This window comes from Oncorhynchus kisutch, linkage group LG15 (genome assembly GCF_002021735.2).
Source record: "Oncorhynchus kisutch isolate 150728-3 linkage group LG15, Okis_V2, whole genome shotgun sequence".
Taxonomy (NCBI): Eukaryota; Metazoa; Chordata; class Actinopteri; order Salmoniformes; family Salmonidae; genus Oncorhynchus; species Oncorhynchus kisutch.
Window position 1 is genome coordinate 45,138,241 of NC_034188.2, and position 17,799 is coordinate 45,156,039.

General features: G+C 39.6%; 1 protein-coding gene across 1 annotated transcript; it reads right to left on the bottom strand.

Moving 5' to 3' along the window:
* Positions 1-3,214: 3,214 nt before the first annotated feature.
* Positions 3,215-17,480, bottom strand: rnf169 (ring finger protein 169). Its single transcript, XM_020503901.2, has 6 exons — positions 16,001-17,480; positions 15,204-15,271; positions 14,804-14,890; positions 14,573-14,667; positions 14,252-14,354; positions 3,215-6,568 (listed from the first exon to the last, which is right to left on the bottom strand). Exons 1-6 carry the CDS (start codon positions 16,386-16,388, stop codon positions 5,333-5,335), a joined length of 1,977 nt encoding a protein of 658 aa, XP_020359490.2. The 5' UTR covers positions 16,389-17,480; the 3' UTR covers positions 3,215-5,332.
* Positions 17,481-17,799: the final 319 nt, after the last annotated feature.

Below are 17,799 nucleotides of genomic sequence, written 5' to 3' on the forward strand. Positions count from 1 at the left end.
ATGGACTCATTTTTACTGTGGATATAGATACTTTTGTACCTGTTTCCTCCAGCATCTTCACAAGGTCCTTTGCTGTTGTTCTTGGATTGATTTGCACTTTTCACACCAAAGTACATTTATCTCTAGGAGACAGAACGTGTCTCCTTCCAGAGCAGTATGGCGGCTGCGTGGTCCCATGGTGTTTATACTTGTGTACTATTGTTTGTACAGATGAACGTGGTACCTTCAGGCTTTTGGAAATTGCTCCCAAGGATGAACCTGACTTGTGGAGGTCTACAATTATTTTTCTGGGGTCTTGGCTGATTTCTTTTGATTTTACCATGATGTCAAGCAAAGAGGCATTGAGTTTGAAGGTAGGCCTTGAAATACATCCACAGGTACACCTTCAATTGACTCAAATGATGTCAATTAGCCTACCAAAAGCTTCTAAAGCCATGACATCATTTTCTGGAATTTTACAAGCTGTTTAAAGGCACAGTCAACTTAGTGTATATAAACTTCTGTCCCACTGGAATTGTGATACAGTGAAATAATCTGTCTGTAAACAATTGTTGGAAAAATTACTTGTGTCATGCACAAAGTAGATGTCCTAACCGACTTCGCAAAACTATAGTTTGTTATAAGAAATTTGTGGAGTGGTTGAAAAATGAGTTTTAATGACTCCAACCTAAGTCAAAGGTAAATGTAATTGCTAAAATATACTTAACTATTAAAAGTAAAAATAATAAAAAATTCCTTATATTACATCATTTACAAATGAAGCATTTGTGTTTCATGAATCCGCCAGATCAGGGGCAGCACGGATGACCAGGGATATTATCTTGATAAGTGCTTGAATTTGATCATTTTCCTGTCCTGCTAAGCATAAAAAATGCAACAAGTACTTTTGGGTCTTAGGGAGAATGTATGGAGTAAAAAGTACATTGTTTTCTTCCGGAATATAGTGAAGTAAAAGTAGTCCAAAATATAAATTGTAAAGTACAGATATCCCCAAAAACAATTTAAGTAGTACTTCAAAGTATTTTTACCTCAGTACTTTACACCACTGCATCCATAACCCATCGTTCTCTTTAGTTTTCGCAACTTGTCGACAAATGACGTATGGGAGAGGCTGTACCAAAGAGGTTGTTCGGACAACAGAGTGGGATAACTCACCATTTAAATTAGTCCAGATGAGTCCCTGGGACGTCTTTCTATCCACCAAAGGATGCAACCGAATATAAATACCCAAATGGTAACACAGAATTCAACAAGCTGAAAACTAGAAATTTAACATGAGGTTTTAATTGGGGGCAACAGCACCAAGAGTAAAATGCCTCTGTATAGAACATCCATCTCACTGATGATTGATAAGTATGTACAAGGTTCACGGTATGTTCACTTATCTGGGTTTAGAGAGCGTGCCGTGTCCAGAACCACAGGCCCCACTGATGATGTGGACATAATATTGAGTCTGTACTACCTCATGAAAATCATGGGGGCTACCCAACTTGCAGCAGCACAGATAGAGTCCAGAAAGGTCCCTCTGAACAGGGCCCATGAAGTGGCCATACCCATGGTGAAGTGTGCTACCACACCGTCTGGAGAAGGTCTTCATGCTGCAGCGTATGATTTTGATACCGCATTGGTAATCCAATGTGATAGTCTCTAGTTATGCTAGTTATGATTAAGGGCTGGTTAGCATGTGATGATGAAAGCAATTTAGGTAAGAATGCAGGATTTAGCCGAAGCACTGCCTTAGATCCATCTTCTGCTAAAGTGAGACGTGAAGGATGGTTAGAAAGCACATGTAATTCTCCAACACACTTGGCTGAAACAATAGCCAATAGAGAGGCAGTCTTTACTGAGAGCTCACATAGCTCAAGTAAAAATTGGCTCAAATGGTGAACTCATAGTTGATCGTAAGAAAACGTCTAACTCCCATGAGGGTATTGAAGGAGCCTTGGGGGACCGTAGCCTACAGGCACCTTTCATTAATTGCTAGACAAGAGGGTCTGCCCCTGGTGATGCACCTGCAATCTGGTCATGACCCATAGAGATGTCTTCCATATACATTTTCAATGTACTGTAGATGCGGACTTCCCTGCAGCCATACATTTCTGGAGAAATGCCAAAATGTCAGAAATTGGGCAGGAAAATGACAAATCTGCATGGTCAACACACCACTTCCTAAACATTTTACTTGTAGGAATACAAGTTTTGCTTAGCGCAGGGCTTTCCAACCCTGTTCCTGGAGAACTACCGTCCGTCCTGTAGTTGTTCACTCCAACCCTAATCTAGCGCACCTGATTCCATTAAAATGAAATGTTATTGGTTACATTCGCCGAATACAACAGGTGTAGACCTTACTGTGAAATGCTTACTTACAAGCCCTTAACCAACAATGCAGTTCAAGAAACAGAGTTAATAAAACATTTACTAAATAAACATAGTAAAATATTAATAAATAATAAAATCAATCAAAAAGTAACACAAATGTACATAACAATAACGAGCCTATATACAGGGGGTACCGGTACCGAGGCAATGTGCGGGGGTACAGGTTAGTCAAGGTAATTTGTAAAGTGACTATGCATATATAATAAACAGTGGGGGGGGGGGGGGGTCTGGGTGGCCATTTGAATAGTTTAGTTGTAGAGCAGTCTTATGGTTTTGGGGTAGAAGCTGTTAAGGAGACTTTTGGTCCTAGACTTGGCGCTCCAGTACCTCTTGCCGTGCGGTAGCAGAGAGAACAGTCTATGACGTGGGTGACTGTAGTCTGACAATTTTTTGTGCCTTCCTCTGACACCACCTAGTATATAGGTCCTGGATGTCAGGAAGCTTGGCCCCAGTGATGTACTACTTCCCAACTTCAACTGTAGCTACACAAGGAAATTAGCTTGAGGAAGAAAACTTGAAGTTTAAAGACTGTAAGATGTTTTAAACATAACTGTTCAAACTAGATGATAGGGATACTTATGGACAATTTTCAGCAAGTTGCAGCATTGAAATACAGAAATAAACACTTTTCAATAAACAAGGTTTAAAATCATGTTTGGTTGTACTCTGGAAGTACATTGTTTACAGAACTGTTCAAACTAGATGAAAGGAACACTTATGGACAATTTTCAGCAAGTTGCAGCATGCAGCATTGAAATACAGAAATAAACACTTTTCCATAAACAAGGTCTAAATGGAATTGTGGAATTTTGCTAAAAACTCAAGTTCAAATGAATTATTTGAAGCGATAGTAACTGATGTTTATTTAAAGCATTTTTTTTGTTTCATGTATGACCTCCAATGAGTTGAAATATAACTGCAAACCAATGATTTTAATATTATGTGAGGGAGATTACAAGTCTTTCCTGTCATTGTGTTGAGTGGTCAAATCAATGTCTTGGAAAGCCATTCAGCATTCAAACGTTTCAATACCAGATACCCAGAAAAAAACAGATACAGAATAACATAAATGCCAACTTCTTTACATACTTAAAGTGAAAGATAAAACAAGACAAGCACTTGAATGAAAAAGAAAAAGTAATTCACCTCTAATTTGCATTTGAATGTGTTATTGTGTTTCACAGTTCCTTCAGAATTTGGATGGACATGATCAGAACAAGTTGTTTCCTTCAAAGTACAGTTCTGTCAATGAATCATGTAGGCTATACAAGTGGTACATTCTGATTACTATAAAGAATCAATAACCTAATCTTTAAAATCAGGAAAGTAAACAAAAAACTTCAGATGTATGACACAGTCGACAGAAATCAGCCATTTGGCACTAACCCATTTCTCCCCTCCAATACTAAAATATGCATCTGAGTATTTATACTGTATGTACAAAGGTAAGTATACAAGTATTTGTGTACATAATTATGTGCAAAATAAAATTGAAATATCTTATTCTTTAAAAATGTTAAGTAGTAATGGACATTAAAGCTCATATTTTTGGCATATGCCATTGGAAAAATATACATTTTTAGGAAAACAAGAAATCAAATAGAATATGAAAGACATTTATCAAATAAAATATAATAGCCCTTTGAATAAGCGTCTCAAACAATATAGTAACTACAACTCAAAGATGAGAAAAATAACAATGCTGATTAAATATATTAATGTGGAATCTCCAATAAACATATTGCATAAAACAATTATCCTAATTAATACCATACTATAGCAGTCAACCCATGATTAATATACATCAAAACTATAAAGCTTAGGCAGTGCTAAAACTTTATAAAGCAGTGCCATACACATGCATAGAGACATTTTGGTTTGTGGTTGTGAAAAAGAGGGCATAAATCATTGAAAAAAGCAACAACGCAACAGTGAGTGTAGAGGTAGAAGTGTGGGCATAAGATTGACAGAAAATACATACTGGAATTGAATTTGATCAGAAAATCACCATCCAAAAAGCATGTTAATATTGTGCCCCTTTCCAATATTACTGTAATAGTTTACAGCAAACAGTTTACACATATTGCATATATTTAACCTGGCAACACTGATCCTTTAACTCAACAATATGACGTGACCAGAAGCTGCGTTGTAACTGAAGATTTTAGAGTGTGACACCCACACGTTTCAGGCTGCCTGCATTGTAGGTGTTCTGTGCAGATTTTCAGATCGTTAAATCTTATTGATGGGGTTTAATTATAACCATTTACTCTGGCAAAACCTGTCTAACATTGACAGAACCCAATCAATATGACTTGTGGATCATGAAATAATCAATAGGATGGCAGTGCAGCTCTGGGATCACCTTTAACTATTCAAATGTTCACAACACTAACACTGGATCAGCTTCTGAGGTCTGAGTTCAATTTGATGATAGGAATTACTGGTGATTTGCCCCATGGGAAACAGAATACGACCCAGGTGTTACTCCACCGGGTTAATGGGAATCTGAATGGAGGGTCTGACAAAGTAATAGTGCTATATCTTGTGTCCAGATCCTTGGCTGAGCTAGAATCAGAATCATACATGAGCCTGAACACAGATTTTTGAAGTGTCTGCACAACCTCATACTGTGAATCATTTTTGCTTTTTCTCACAGTGCATTGACTGCACGATGATTTAGTGTCTATTTTACAATTCTATGAGTAACTGCAAACGAGAAGAAAATAAATAACGATAGTACCTAATGTTTCAGCAAAACCATGTTCGTAGAAACTACATCTAACAGGAATACAACAAAATGAAGATGAACAATTTATGACATAGGCTAGCTAGGGTTTAGTTTCTGTTTAAAAGCAATGAATTTGGAACCAGGGCAACAAAAGCAGTATAGTTATTGTATGCAAGAAGTTGTCTGATTGAAATATAAATTTAAAAAAACAAGAATAACCATTTAATAATAGCAATTAAAGTGCTCATTCTTTTTGGAAATTCTTCCTGATCTGCGTGGATTGCATTTGATTCTGTTTTCACTGGACATGCAGGACCGGAGAAAGTACTTGTCAGGACTGGTCTTTTGCTTGTCTTCTTGTTGCTGTTCTCTGTCAAACTGTCTTTGAAGATTCAACGCTAGCTCTCTGTCCTCTCTCTCTTGCTGAACCTGTTGAATATACAGTTCAGCCTGCGCACACTCTATATTGCAACCATCTTGGCTCTGGGATCTTGGCCTCTTGAGTCCAGACTCTGTCTCTTCCAGGTGTTTGGTCTTCTGGCTCCTCTTCTTGCCCCTCCTTGAGGTAGGTTGGTTCTGGGCATAGTTTCTATTGTCAAACTCTTTTCTCTGATCCTGTGAGTCTTTTGATTTAAGTTTGCAACTCCTAACACTGGCATTTATATCATGTGGTACTACGGTTGGATTTTGAAGAATTGAAGTTGGTCCACAATGTAATTCAGGTACCACCACAGACTCAAAAGAAACCCCACATTCTTTTACAGTCTCCTCACTGGTTAAGGCTACAAATGGAGTTTGAAACTTTGTGAAATGTTTTTGATGCAAGGCTGTCTCTCCAATGGCCTGATCAAATATCAGTCTTCGTTTATTATGTATACAAGTTCTTTCATTCTCTTGCCCAGAGGAATCAGTCTTGGCACACATAACCAAGTGTTCTTTTCCCTTATTTGCTGCTGGAGCGCAGCTACAGGGCTTGCCGTCCTTCTCCTCTATGGGGCTTGGTTTGAAGACAAGGTCCTCGTTCATGGGGTTGGTCAAGGTACCCTTCGAGGTCACTTTGACAGACTGACGGTCCACCTCTATCTGCTTCCATTTCTGGAGGATAGTAGGGCTCGCTTCATAGCTGGTGGGCCTTTCCAGGCTGCGGAATAAGTTCCGGGGGGTGGACTTCACAATTGTGGGTTCCATCACTCTCCCGTCAGGTAGTCGCTTTGGTGGGGTGCACGGCGAACACACTATTGGCTTGAAGTGATTCAGCTCCTCAGAAATACTGTCATTGCTCTCAGGGCTAATGGACCTCTCCTGTTTCGACTGGGGGACCATAAAAGGTGTTGATGACGCCATGATGACGCCTCGCCAGCTATGCCTCTTGTCTTGGACAATGATGGGTGCCGAAAGAGATCGGCTGTTCTCAGAGGACAGAAGGATTCCTGCATTGTAGCTGTGAGCAATACTTGCCTGTACAGAGACAACAAATCAACAAAAAAAGGAAGATCAATGTTTTAAAGGTCATGAACAGTCAGAATCATATTTTTCTTGAAATTTGAATGAAACCAGATGAAAGTATTACGACCAAAGCATGAAAAATTACTGTTGCTTCTACATTGATCAAGTTTGATCTTAAAGTTACTTGTCCCCTCCCCCATCTCAAACACTTAGATTCAAGAGGGGGGATTATTATAGGGATATGGTGACATCACTAATGTTCCCTTAAATTCTAGGTCTTGTGAGCGTAAACTTGAACGTTGTGAGAATTTTGTGCATCTTCCAGCTTGCGTTTACAGTGAACACTAAGGCTGTACAAACTTACAGTTTTAGACAGTAGCCAAAAGGCTATTTGAGCATAATGTAGACCTACCAACAAAACCAATGGAGCAAATTCCATAACATTTTCACATGGAAATAGCTTTTATTTCTATGATATAGCCTACACAGTATGTGGTGTTCAATGCAGGCCTACATTGCATGAGACTTTAAAAAACGTTTTTACATTATGAAAGTCTTGACATTAATTACTTTTTACTTAGTCTGTAACACCATGGGCCAAATAGGTGACTGTAAATTGCATTGTATGATGCAAGAAACCACTTTACAACATAATATAGAAAATTAGACAATGTAGACTACGCCACTGCCTATTGGCTGATTTGCATATTCAAGCCAGTCTCAAAATACAACACTGCCCATTTAATTAAGACATAAGCTTTTTACCTGACTCGCTTTTCAAAGACAGCTTGAAATGTAGCCAACAGGTTTTATGCTCTTGTAGGAAGCAGTAACTCCCCATTGCTGACCTATCCTTATCTATAACTGGGCTAATAACTCACTAACTAGCATAGAATATCAACAAATGTTTACATGCATAACTTTGATCTGAAAAGCCCATTACCCTCTTGAGTGTAGGGGGCAGTATTTTGATGTTTGGATGAATAACATACCCAAATGAAACCGCCTATTTCTCAGGCCCAGAATTTAGAATATGCATATAATTGTCAGGTTATGATAGAAAACACTTTAAAGTTTCCAAAACTGTCAAAATATTGTCTGTGAGTATAACAGAACTGATATTGCAGGCGAAAACCTGAGGAAAATCCAACCCGGAAGTCTCTCTGTTCCATAGCCTGCCTTCACTCCATTTAATTCATTTGCAGGTGATTTAAAGACCCCTCATGGGCTACCCGCCGGAATTCTACTCCTTTGCACTCTGGCACTCACTACAACAAAATCACAGACTCAATCTTGCAAAGTTAGATTTGTTTTGATTTGTTGCATTGAAAAGGAACTGATATAATGTTGATTCGATCCCAGAAAAAACATGAATTTATATTGTGCAAACTAATGGGGTGAACTCAGTTAAGTTCAATCTCTTGTGCCTCTGCGCGGCCTGGCATTTCTTCTGCCCATCAGTTCTGGAGGAGGTGCGCAGCCTTGCACAGGCACAGCTTAGAGGGAACATTGGAAATGAACCTAACTCTCATTTTAATGCACCAATGGTAACATGATATTATCTTACCTAATTTAAATTAGTACCGCTTTGTAACCAACAGCGGAGAAGGTGTGTTTGCAGAAGGCCGCGGTTTATGTACAATGCCATCAGAAAGTATTCATACTCCTGGACTTATTCCACATTTTGTTGTGTTACAGCCTGAATTCAGAATTGATTTAATAGATATATTTTCTAACCCATCTACACACAATACCCTAACATGGCAAAGTGAAATTTGAGAAATTATATTGAAAATGAAATGCATAACCAAAAGTCATAGTCGATTTCTACCCACTATGAGCTTCAGTACTCGGCGGTCCCGTTCAGTCAGCTTGTGTGGCCTACCACTTCACTCCTGTTGCTCCTAGACATTTACACTTCAAAATAACCACACTAACGGTTGACTGGGGCAGCACTAGCAGGGCAGAAATTTGACAAATTGACTTGTTGGAAAGATGGCATCCTATGCCATGTTGAAAGTCACTGAGCTCTTCAGTAAGGCCATTCTGCTGTCAATGTTTGTCTATGGAGATTGTATGGAGATTGTATGGCTGTGTGCTTAATTTGAAACACCTGTCAGCAATGGGTGTGGCTGAAATAGCTGAATCCACTAATTTGAAGGGGTGTCCACATACCAGAAGTTGGAAGTTTACATACACCTTAGCCAAATACATTTAAACTTAGTTTTTCACAATTCCTCACATTTAATCAGAGTAAAACTTCCCTGTCTTAGGTCAGGATCACCACTTTATTTTAAGAATGTGAAATGTCAGAATAATAGTTGAGAAATAGATTTATTTCAGCTTGTATTTCTTTCATCACATTCCCAGTGGGTCAGAAGTTTACATACACTCAATTAGTATTTGGTAGCATTGCCTTTAAATTGTTTAACTTGGGTCAAATGTTTCAGATAGTCTTCCACAATAAGCTTCCTACAATACAATAAGATGGGTGAATTTTGGCCCATTCCTCCTGACAGAGCTGGTGTAACTGGGTCAGGTTTGTAGGCCTCCTTGCTCGCACACACCTTTTCAGTTCTGCCCACACATTTTCTATAGGATCGAGGTCAGGGTTTTGTGATGGACACTCCAGTACCTTGACTTTGTTGTCCTTAAGCCATTTTGCCACAACTTTGGAAGTATGCTTGGGGTCATTGTTCATTTGGAAGACCCATTTGCGACCAAGCTTTAACTTCCTGACTGATGTCTTGAGATGTTGCTTCAATATATCCACATAATTTTCCTGTCTCATGATGCCATCTATTTTGTGAAGTGCAGTCCCTCCTGCAGCAAAGGACCTCCACAACACGATGCTGCCACCCCCGTGCTTCACGGTTGGGATGTTGTTTTTCAGCTTGCAAGCCTCCCCCTTTCTCCTCCAAACATAACGATGGTCATTATGGACAAACAGTTCTATTTTTGTTTCATCAGACCAGAGGACATTTCTCCTAAAAGAAAAATCTTTGTCCCCATGTGCAGTTGCAAACCGTAGTCTGGCTTTTTTTATGGCGGTTTTGGAGCAGTGGATTCTTCCGTGCTGAGCAGCCTTTCAGGTTATGTCGATATAGGACTTGTTTTACTGTAGATATAGATACTTTTGTACTTTTGCTGTTGTTCTGGGATTGATTTGCAATTTTCGCTACAAAGTACGTTCATCTCTGGGAGACAGAACACGTCTCCTTCCTGAGCGGTATGGCGGCTGTGTGGTCCCATGGTGTTTATACTTGCGTACTGTTTGTACAGATGAACGTGGTACCCTTAGGCATTTGGAAATTGCTCCCAAGGATGAACCAGACTTGTGGAGGTCTACAATTAGTTCTGAGGTCTTGGCTGATTTCTTTTGATTTTCCCATGATGTCAAGCAAAAAGGCACTGAGTTTGAAGGTAGGCCTTGAAATACTTCCACAGGTAAACCTCCAATTGACTCAAATGATGTCAATTAGTCTATCAGAAGCTTCTAAACCCATGACATCAATTTCTGGAATTTTCCAAGCTGTTTAAAAGGCACAGTCAACTTAGTTTATGTAAACGTCTGTCCCACTGGAATTGTGATACAGTGAAATAATCTGTCTGTAAACAATTGTTGGAAAAATTACTTGTGTCATGCACGAAGTAGATGTCCTAACAGACTTGCCAAAACTATATTTTGTTAACAAGAAATTTGTGGAGTGGTTGAAAAACAAGTTTTAATTACTCCAACCTAAGTGTATGCAAACTTCCGACTTCAACTGTATATACAAAAGTATATAATTTACAGTATTAAGTATTCATACCCCTGAGTCAATGCATGTTAGAATCACCGTCAGCAGCTATTATAGTTGTGAGTCTTTCTGGGTAAGTCTCTAAGAGCTTTGCACACCTGGATTGTACAATATTTCCACATTATTATTTTTCAATTCTTCAAAATCTGTCAAGTTGGTTGTTGATCATTGCTAGACAGCCATTTTCAAGTCTTGCCACAGATTTTCAAGCCGATTTAAGTAAAAAATGTAACTAATCTCATCAGGAACATTCAATGTCGTCTTGTTAAGCAACTCCAGTGTAGATTTGGCCTTGTATTTTAGGTTATTGTCCTGATGAAAGGTGCATTTGTCTCCCAGTGTCTGTTGGAAAGCAGACTGAACAAGGTTTTCCTCTAGGATTTTGTCTGTGCTTAGCTCTATTCTGTTTCCCTTTATCCTAAAAAAAAAATACCTATTCTTTGCCGATGACGAGCATACTGATAACATGATGCAGCTACCACCATGTTTAAAAATATGAAGAGTGGCACTAAGTGATGTGTTGTTTTGGATTTGCCCCAAACATAACACTTTGTATTCAGGACAAAAAGTTAATTTCTTTGTCACATTTTTTTTATTACTTTAGTGCCTTATTGCAAACAGGAGGTACAGTGTCTTGCGAAATTATTCTGCCCCCTTGAACTTTGCGACCTTTTGCCACATTTCAGGCTTCAAACATAAAGATATAAAACTGTATTTTTTGTGAAGAATCAACAACAAGTGGGACACAATCATGAAGTGGAACAACATTTATTGGATATTTCAAACTTTTTTAACAAATCAAAAACTGAAAAATTGCCCCCTTAAGATAATACTTTGTAGCGCAACCTTTTGCTGCGATTACATCTGTAAGTCGCTTGGGGTATGTCTCTATCAGTTTTGCACATCGAGAGACTGACATTTTTTCCCATTCCTCCTTGCAAAACAGCTCGAGCTCAGTGAGGTTGGATGGAGAGCATTTGTGAACAGCAGTTTTCAGTTCTTTCCACAGATTCTCGATTGGATTCAGGTCTGGACTTTGACTTGGCCATTCTAACACCTGGATATGTTTATTTTTGAACCATTCCATTGTAGATTTTGCTTTATGTTTTGGATCATTGTCTTGTTGGAAGACAAATCTCCGTCCCAGTCTCAGGTCTTTTGCAGACTCCATCAGGTTTTCTTCCAGAATGGTCCTGTATTTGGCTCCATCCATCTTCCCATCAATTTTAACCATCTTCCCTGTCCCTGCTGAAGAAAAGCAGGCCCAAACCATGATGCTGCCACCACCATGTTTGACAGTGGGAATGGTGTGTTCAGGGTGATGAGCTGTGTTGCTTTTACGCCAAACATAACGTTTTGCATTGTTGCCAAAAAGTTCAATTTTGGTTTCATCTGACCAGAGCACCTTCTTCCACATGTTTGGTGTGTCTCCCAGGTGGCTTGTGGCAAACTTTAAACTACACTTTTTATGGATATCTTTAAGAAATGGCTTTCTTCTTGCCACTCTTCCATAAAGGCCAGATTTGTGCAATACACGACTGATTGTTGTCCTATGGACAGAGTCTCCCACCTCAGCTGTAGATCTCTGCAGTTCATCCAGAGTGATCATGGGTCTCTTGGCTGCATCTCTGATCAGTCTTCTCCTTGTATGAGCTGAAAGTTTAGAGGGACGGCCAGGTCTTGGTAGATTTGCAGTGGTCTGATACTCCTTCCATTTCAATATTATCGCTTGCACAGTGCTCCTTGGGATGTTTAAAGCTTGGGAAATCTTTTTGTATCCAAATCCGGTTTTAAACTTATTCACAACAGTATCTCGGACCTGCCTGGTGTGTTCCTTGTTCTTCATGATGCTCTCTGCGCTTTTAACGGACCTCTGAGACTATCACAGTGCAAGTGCATTTATACAGAGACTTGATTACACACAGGTGGATTGTATTTATCATCATTAGTCATTTAGGTCAACATTGGATCATTCAGAGATCCTCACTGAACTTCTGGAGAGAGTTTGCTGCACTGAAAGTAAAAGGGGCTGAATAATTTTGCACGCCCAATTTTTCAGTTTTTGATTTGTTAAAAAAGTTGGAAATATCCAATAAATGTCGTTCCACCTCATGATTGAGTCCCACTTGTTGTTGATTCTTCACAGAAAAATACAGTTTTATATCTTTATGTTTGAAGCCTGAAATGTGGCAAAAGGTCGCAAAGTTCAAGGGGGCCGAATACTTTCGCAAGGCACTGTATGTTTTGGAATATTTTTATTCTGCACAGGCTTCCTTCTTTACACTCTGTCATCCATCCTCAGCTCTCCTACCATTAAACTCTAATTGTTTTAAAGTCACCATTGGCCTCATGGTGAAATCCCTGAGAGGTTTCCTTCCTCTCCGGCAACTGAATTAGGAAGGACGCCTGTATCTTTGTAGTGACTGAGTGTATAAATACACCATCCAAATTGTAAATAATAACTTCACCATGCTCAAAGGGATCATCAATGTCTGGTTTTTTATTTTATTTGTATACCCATCTACCAATAGGAGCCCTTCGTTGCAAGGCATTAGAAAACCTCCCTTGTCTTTGTGATTGAATCTGTGTTTGAAATTCACTGCTCGACTAAGGGACCAGTCACTGCTCGACTGTGGGAGTACAGAGAAGAGGTAGCCATTCAAAACTGGACAGAGTCCATTGCAACTTATGTAACTTGTTAAGCAAATGCTTACTCCTGAACTTATTTAGGCTTGCCATAACAAAGGGGTTGAGATTGGAGAACCATCCAGAAGGACAACCATCTCCACAGAGGAACTCTGGCGCTCAGTCAGAGTGACCATTGGGTTCTTGGTCACCTCACTGACCAAGGCCCTTCTCCCCCGATTGCTCAATTTGGCCGGACGGCCAGCTCTAGGAAGGGTCTTGGTGGTTCGAAATTTCTTCCATTTAAGAATGATGGAGGCCACTGTGTTCTTGGGGACCTTCAATGCTGCAGAAATGTTTTGGTACCCTTCCCCAGATCTGTGCCTCGACACAATTCTGTCTCGGAGCGCTACGGACAATTCCTTTGGCCTCATGGCTTGGTTTTTGCTCTGACATGCACTGTCAACTGTGGGACCTTATAATAGACGTATGTGCCTTTCCAAATCATGTCCAATCAATTGCATTTTCCACAGGTGGACTCCAATCAAGTTGTAGAAACATCTGAAGGATGATCAATGGAAACAGGAGGCACCTGAGCTCAATTTCGAGGCTCATAGCAAAGGGTCTGAATACTTATGTAAATAAGGTATTTCTGTTTTTGTATTTTTAATAAATGTGCAAAAAAAAATCTAAAAACCTGATTTTGCTTTGTCATTATGGGGTATAGTGTGTAGATAGAATAAGGCTGTAATGTAACAAAATGTGGAAAAATGTCAAGGGGTCTGAATACATTCCAAATGCACTGTATGTCTCCCCTTTCATCTGTGTCTGGTGTTAGCTAGTTACTGGCTAGCTAGGTCTTTAGCAAGCATGAAACAGAATGGGGAGGGGGTCGTTCAAAACTATGATGCCGTTGTCATGTAAACACATCCGTTAGTGAGGCTGTGAACCGATTCAAGAGCGACATGCCAATTTCAATGTTGTTTGAGTTCCTTTGTGTAACACCAAATTTGTTTGAGAAGATTTTACTGCATCCAAGTTTCTTGACCTCGGTGTTTCAAAGAGCTATCAGTCAAGGGGAGCTTGTGAATATAAGCTCCCCTCCCACTCAGCCTCTTTTCAAACTTCCTGGTTGTTAGCCATGAGAGAAAAATAACTCTACAATTTTGAGCATTTTCTATCCCCCAAATATATTAAGGGGTCTACAGTATCTTAGTCACTCAAAAGGCTACTTTACATGGGAATCATAATTAAAAGCACAGCATCATACCTTGTCCAGTCCAGGAAGATGAGTAGATACCCTCATTTTTCGCCTTCCCTCTTCTGGATCAGTACAGCTCTGGCTTCTCTGCACCACATTGGTATGTAGACCACTGAGGGAAAAGGGGACTGAGTAAATAACTGAAATAAAAGCACAAAAAAACATTCAAGGTAACATCAATTGTTCAATGGCTTTGAAAATGTATGTGTGCAAAAAATCTATATATGGCAGCATTAAGTTAAAAAAAATTGCAACATGATTATTCATTACTATTAAATGAGGACATTATCACAGTTACAAGCAGCCCAAAATGTCAAATATAACACAAACGCTGAGATCTTTGTTCTTCTAACAAACGCAGACACATTTCTGGTTCTCTTCCCAATGGGTTCTTCATTCTCCGAGTCTGACAGCAACCCATAGAACTGGAAGAGAGGGTTGTATATCTCAGCATCATATTTACACTTATTCATCAATGTGTTGGCATAGCATTCTGAGCAACAATCCATTCACAATCTATTCAACAATCTAGTCATAAGAGAGTTACAAGATAAAACTTACAGGATCTTGAAAGTGCTTGAGAGTTCCACATCCCTCTCTGTGGTGGACTTTCCTCCTCCCCTCTTCTTTCTCTTCATTGATTGGGACCTGAAAAGGAAAAATCACTTCTTACTGATAGTAACTGAACCCAAGGGATCATTCACATAACCCGTGGTTGTTTAAAATCAATGTGGTGTGTGCCCATCTTCAACAGTGGAATTTCTGATAGGAATAAGATGATTATATCAGTATATTTTTTCTCTAATCCAAGTCTCAAACACATAGGTCTTTCCTTTTGAGGGGTTTATGGGTATTGTACAATGTTAAAAAAAAATATGCACTACGGGACACAAAACCTCTACTATTGTATTTAAATAATCAACAATTGTTGTAATAACCCATATTACAATGTTGCCTTTACTTTTTGCTTTCCATACTCCAGTCGGATCTCTCCAGATTTGGATACCTGAGCAGGCGAGCGGAAAATGTCTGAGGGAAAAAAATGAAAATGATCAAAATCGCTCAAAAATATTCTGAAAACAAGACCTGGGTCAAAAAAGTTTGGGAGCCACTGTATGGAACATGTATACACACACACAAAAAAATAAATATATATATATATATATAAATAATATTACAGTTAAAAACACCCCAGACAGTACAGATGGTGTCAATAGAGTAGTACCTCCCACAAAAAGCGCCGCAAGTCTGGGCAAGTCACAGTGAAACTTTCTATGCCTAGACAAGTCGGGTATATCAAAACTGACTGGTCTGGTTATTCAGCCTTGTACAAGAGCCTATTGGTTATATGGAATGGCCATCATTCCATATAATGAGAGACCGCACAGCGCCGAGTCGAATAGCATTTGTTACAATGTAACAGAACCGTTCTAATTCCAAATAATATCGTTGTAACAACAAAGTAACACACTATTGTAAATGTGAAGAAGAAAAAAACATGAAACTGTATGCACTGCAGTGGTGTTGCCAACATGGAATGACCGCACCACTGTCAGTTACAATGTTTGCCGCGAATAAAAACGATAAGCCTATATGTTTTCCTACTTTGTGTTCGTGGTCATAACCTATACTTGGAAACAAATTAAGAGGACTGAACAAAAACCTTACGACATACACAAATGTATGTACCCTAACCCAATACAACCCCAAACAGCCTAAAACAGAATTGTAATAACTGTTGTTATTAAAAAAGCATACCTTCCCCACCAGTCTCACAGTCTCTCTGCTCCATTCTCATCTTGCATCGTTGTGGGTAACTCTGTCGAACCATTTCCCAGAGTTCGACGTTAACTAGGCTTTTCTCCCGGGACTGTTTACGGGCCCAGCTGGATACTCGCAGTCGGCAGAGGGGACAGCACAGACTGGTGAATTCAACTGTCCGCTTGAAACAGTGCAGACACACCGAGTGGCTACATGGCATAGTTACGGGCTCTAATAAAATTTCCGAACAAACCGGACACCTTGCCTCCTCTAAGGTTAGCAGCTGTGAATGTGTCCGAGTTTTCAGCATATCGGCGGGCCTGGCTTTGCATTTGTGCCCCAATCCACTGGTGGATCTGACGGACCCTGTCGCCGCCATTTTCATTGGTCTCTCCCTACCAAAGATGGTGGATAACTTAAGAGAGGTTTACTCAGGCCGTTTACCAATTGAAAACAATGAACAGTTCTGGTCTGCTTAAGGGGGTGGTTCCATAGACAACAGTGCGATAGCAGATGGTTCTGGTTTAATTAGTTCATTGAGCCATGCACAGACCTTTTGGGGAGAATGTGCTCGATCTAAAAAGGGCACCCAAATTCGCCCTACCGCGATCACGGACTTGTTGAGCAATTATTACAAGAGAAAGCAGCACAAACGGATGAGTAAAGTATTTAGCTACACTATTTTGAACTGTAATAAATGCTGCACTTATTAACAATGATCAACACAATTACAGTCAAAATATAAGCGTGTAAGAAATACTGTAGCCTATCATTACTATATCTAACCCAACATGTGTTGCCACTATCCTGTACTCAAACATTTAGACCAGCGACCACCAAAAGCAAGTCGTAAAAAAAATAGTGAGGAGCACAATCGCTGTCCAAATGTATAGCCTGTCATTATAGCCATAAACAGTGATGCATTTTCAAAACATGGCTACAGAAATACAATGCGTTCTACACCTGCATTTGGAGCTGAAACTCATTCATGTTAGCAGACAATATAGAGTAGGGATATAGCATGTCCAGAGGAAGGAAAATCATTCTGCCTACTTGTAGCAGATGTTGCAGGATTGGATGGAAAACATGTTGGCATGGTGCAGACATCACTTTGGAGGGCAACCTGTCTGCATAGTGCAAGTTCGACGTGCCAACCGTTAAACCCTATTCTTTCTCACAAATAATGTAATAAAGTCGCCAGAATATGTTACATCTTCATCCCAAAATATTACAATTTTACAGCTGTTAGTTATATAGCCAGTAGCCACCCAAACGATGTATATCTGAAATATAAAAAAGTATCTATCAAATTGTCAGGTAGCCTATTGTTCTGGCTATGAGTGAGTAGTAGATTTCTCAAGTGTATTTTATATTTATGATGAAGTAGGCCTACTCTGTTTTTGCCAGGAAAAATGGGAGCAGTTATTTCTGGTCGCTAATCTGGATACGAAAACCCGTTTTTGCGCGCCAATGATGATGAATAATCATTGGTCAACAATCAAGATGTGCGTTTTGGTTGTCAAGCGTAGATGATAATTTAATGACTTGCTTGCAGGGGTTAAGAACAATAAGGACACAAAAATGTATAGCATTTGTTTTATACCACTACCGAAAAGGGCACTGGAAGGACAAAGGGGCATTTGCTTTGCACAGGTAGAGCCCTATCTATGCACGTGCCTGATTGACTGTAATTTAACCCGAAAAAAATAGGGAGTGGGTTGTCTCGCTTCCTCTTCAGTCTTTGTCCCATCTCTAGGTTTGAAAACAATCCCCGCCCAGTCACTCAATGCATCAAC

Coding starts and splice junctions, on each gene's coding strand:
- rnf169 (XM_020503901.2), bottom strand. CDS start 16,388: ATGAAAATGGCGGCGACAGGGTCCGTCAGATCCACCAGTGGATTGGGG. Junction 14,891..15,203: donor TGGAGTATGGAAAGCAAAAA/GTAAAGGCAACA, acceptor TTTCCTTTTCAG/GTCCCAATCAATGAAGAGAA. Junction 14,668..14,803: donor TCAAGCACTTTCAAGATCCT/GTAAGTTTTATC, acceptor CCTCTCTTCCAG/TTCTATGGGTTGCTGTCAGA.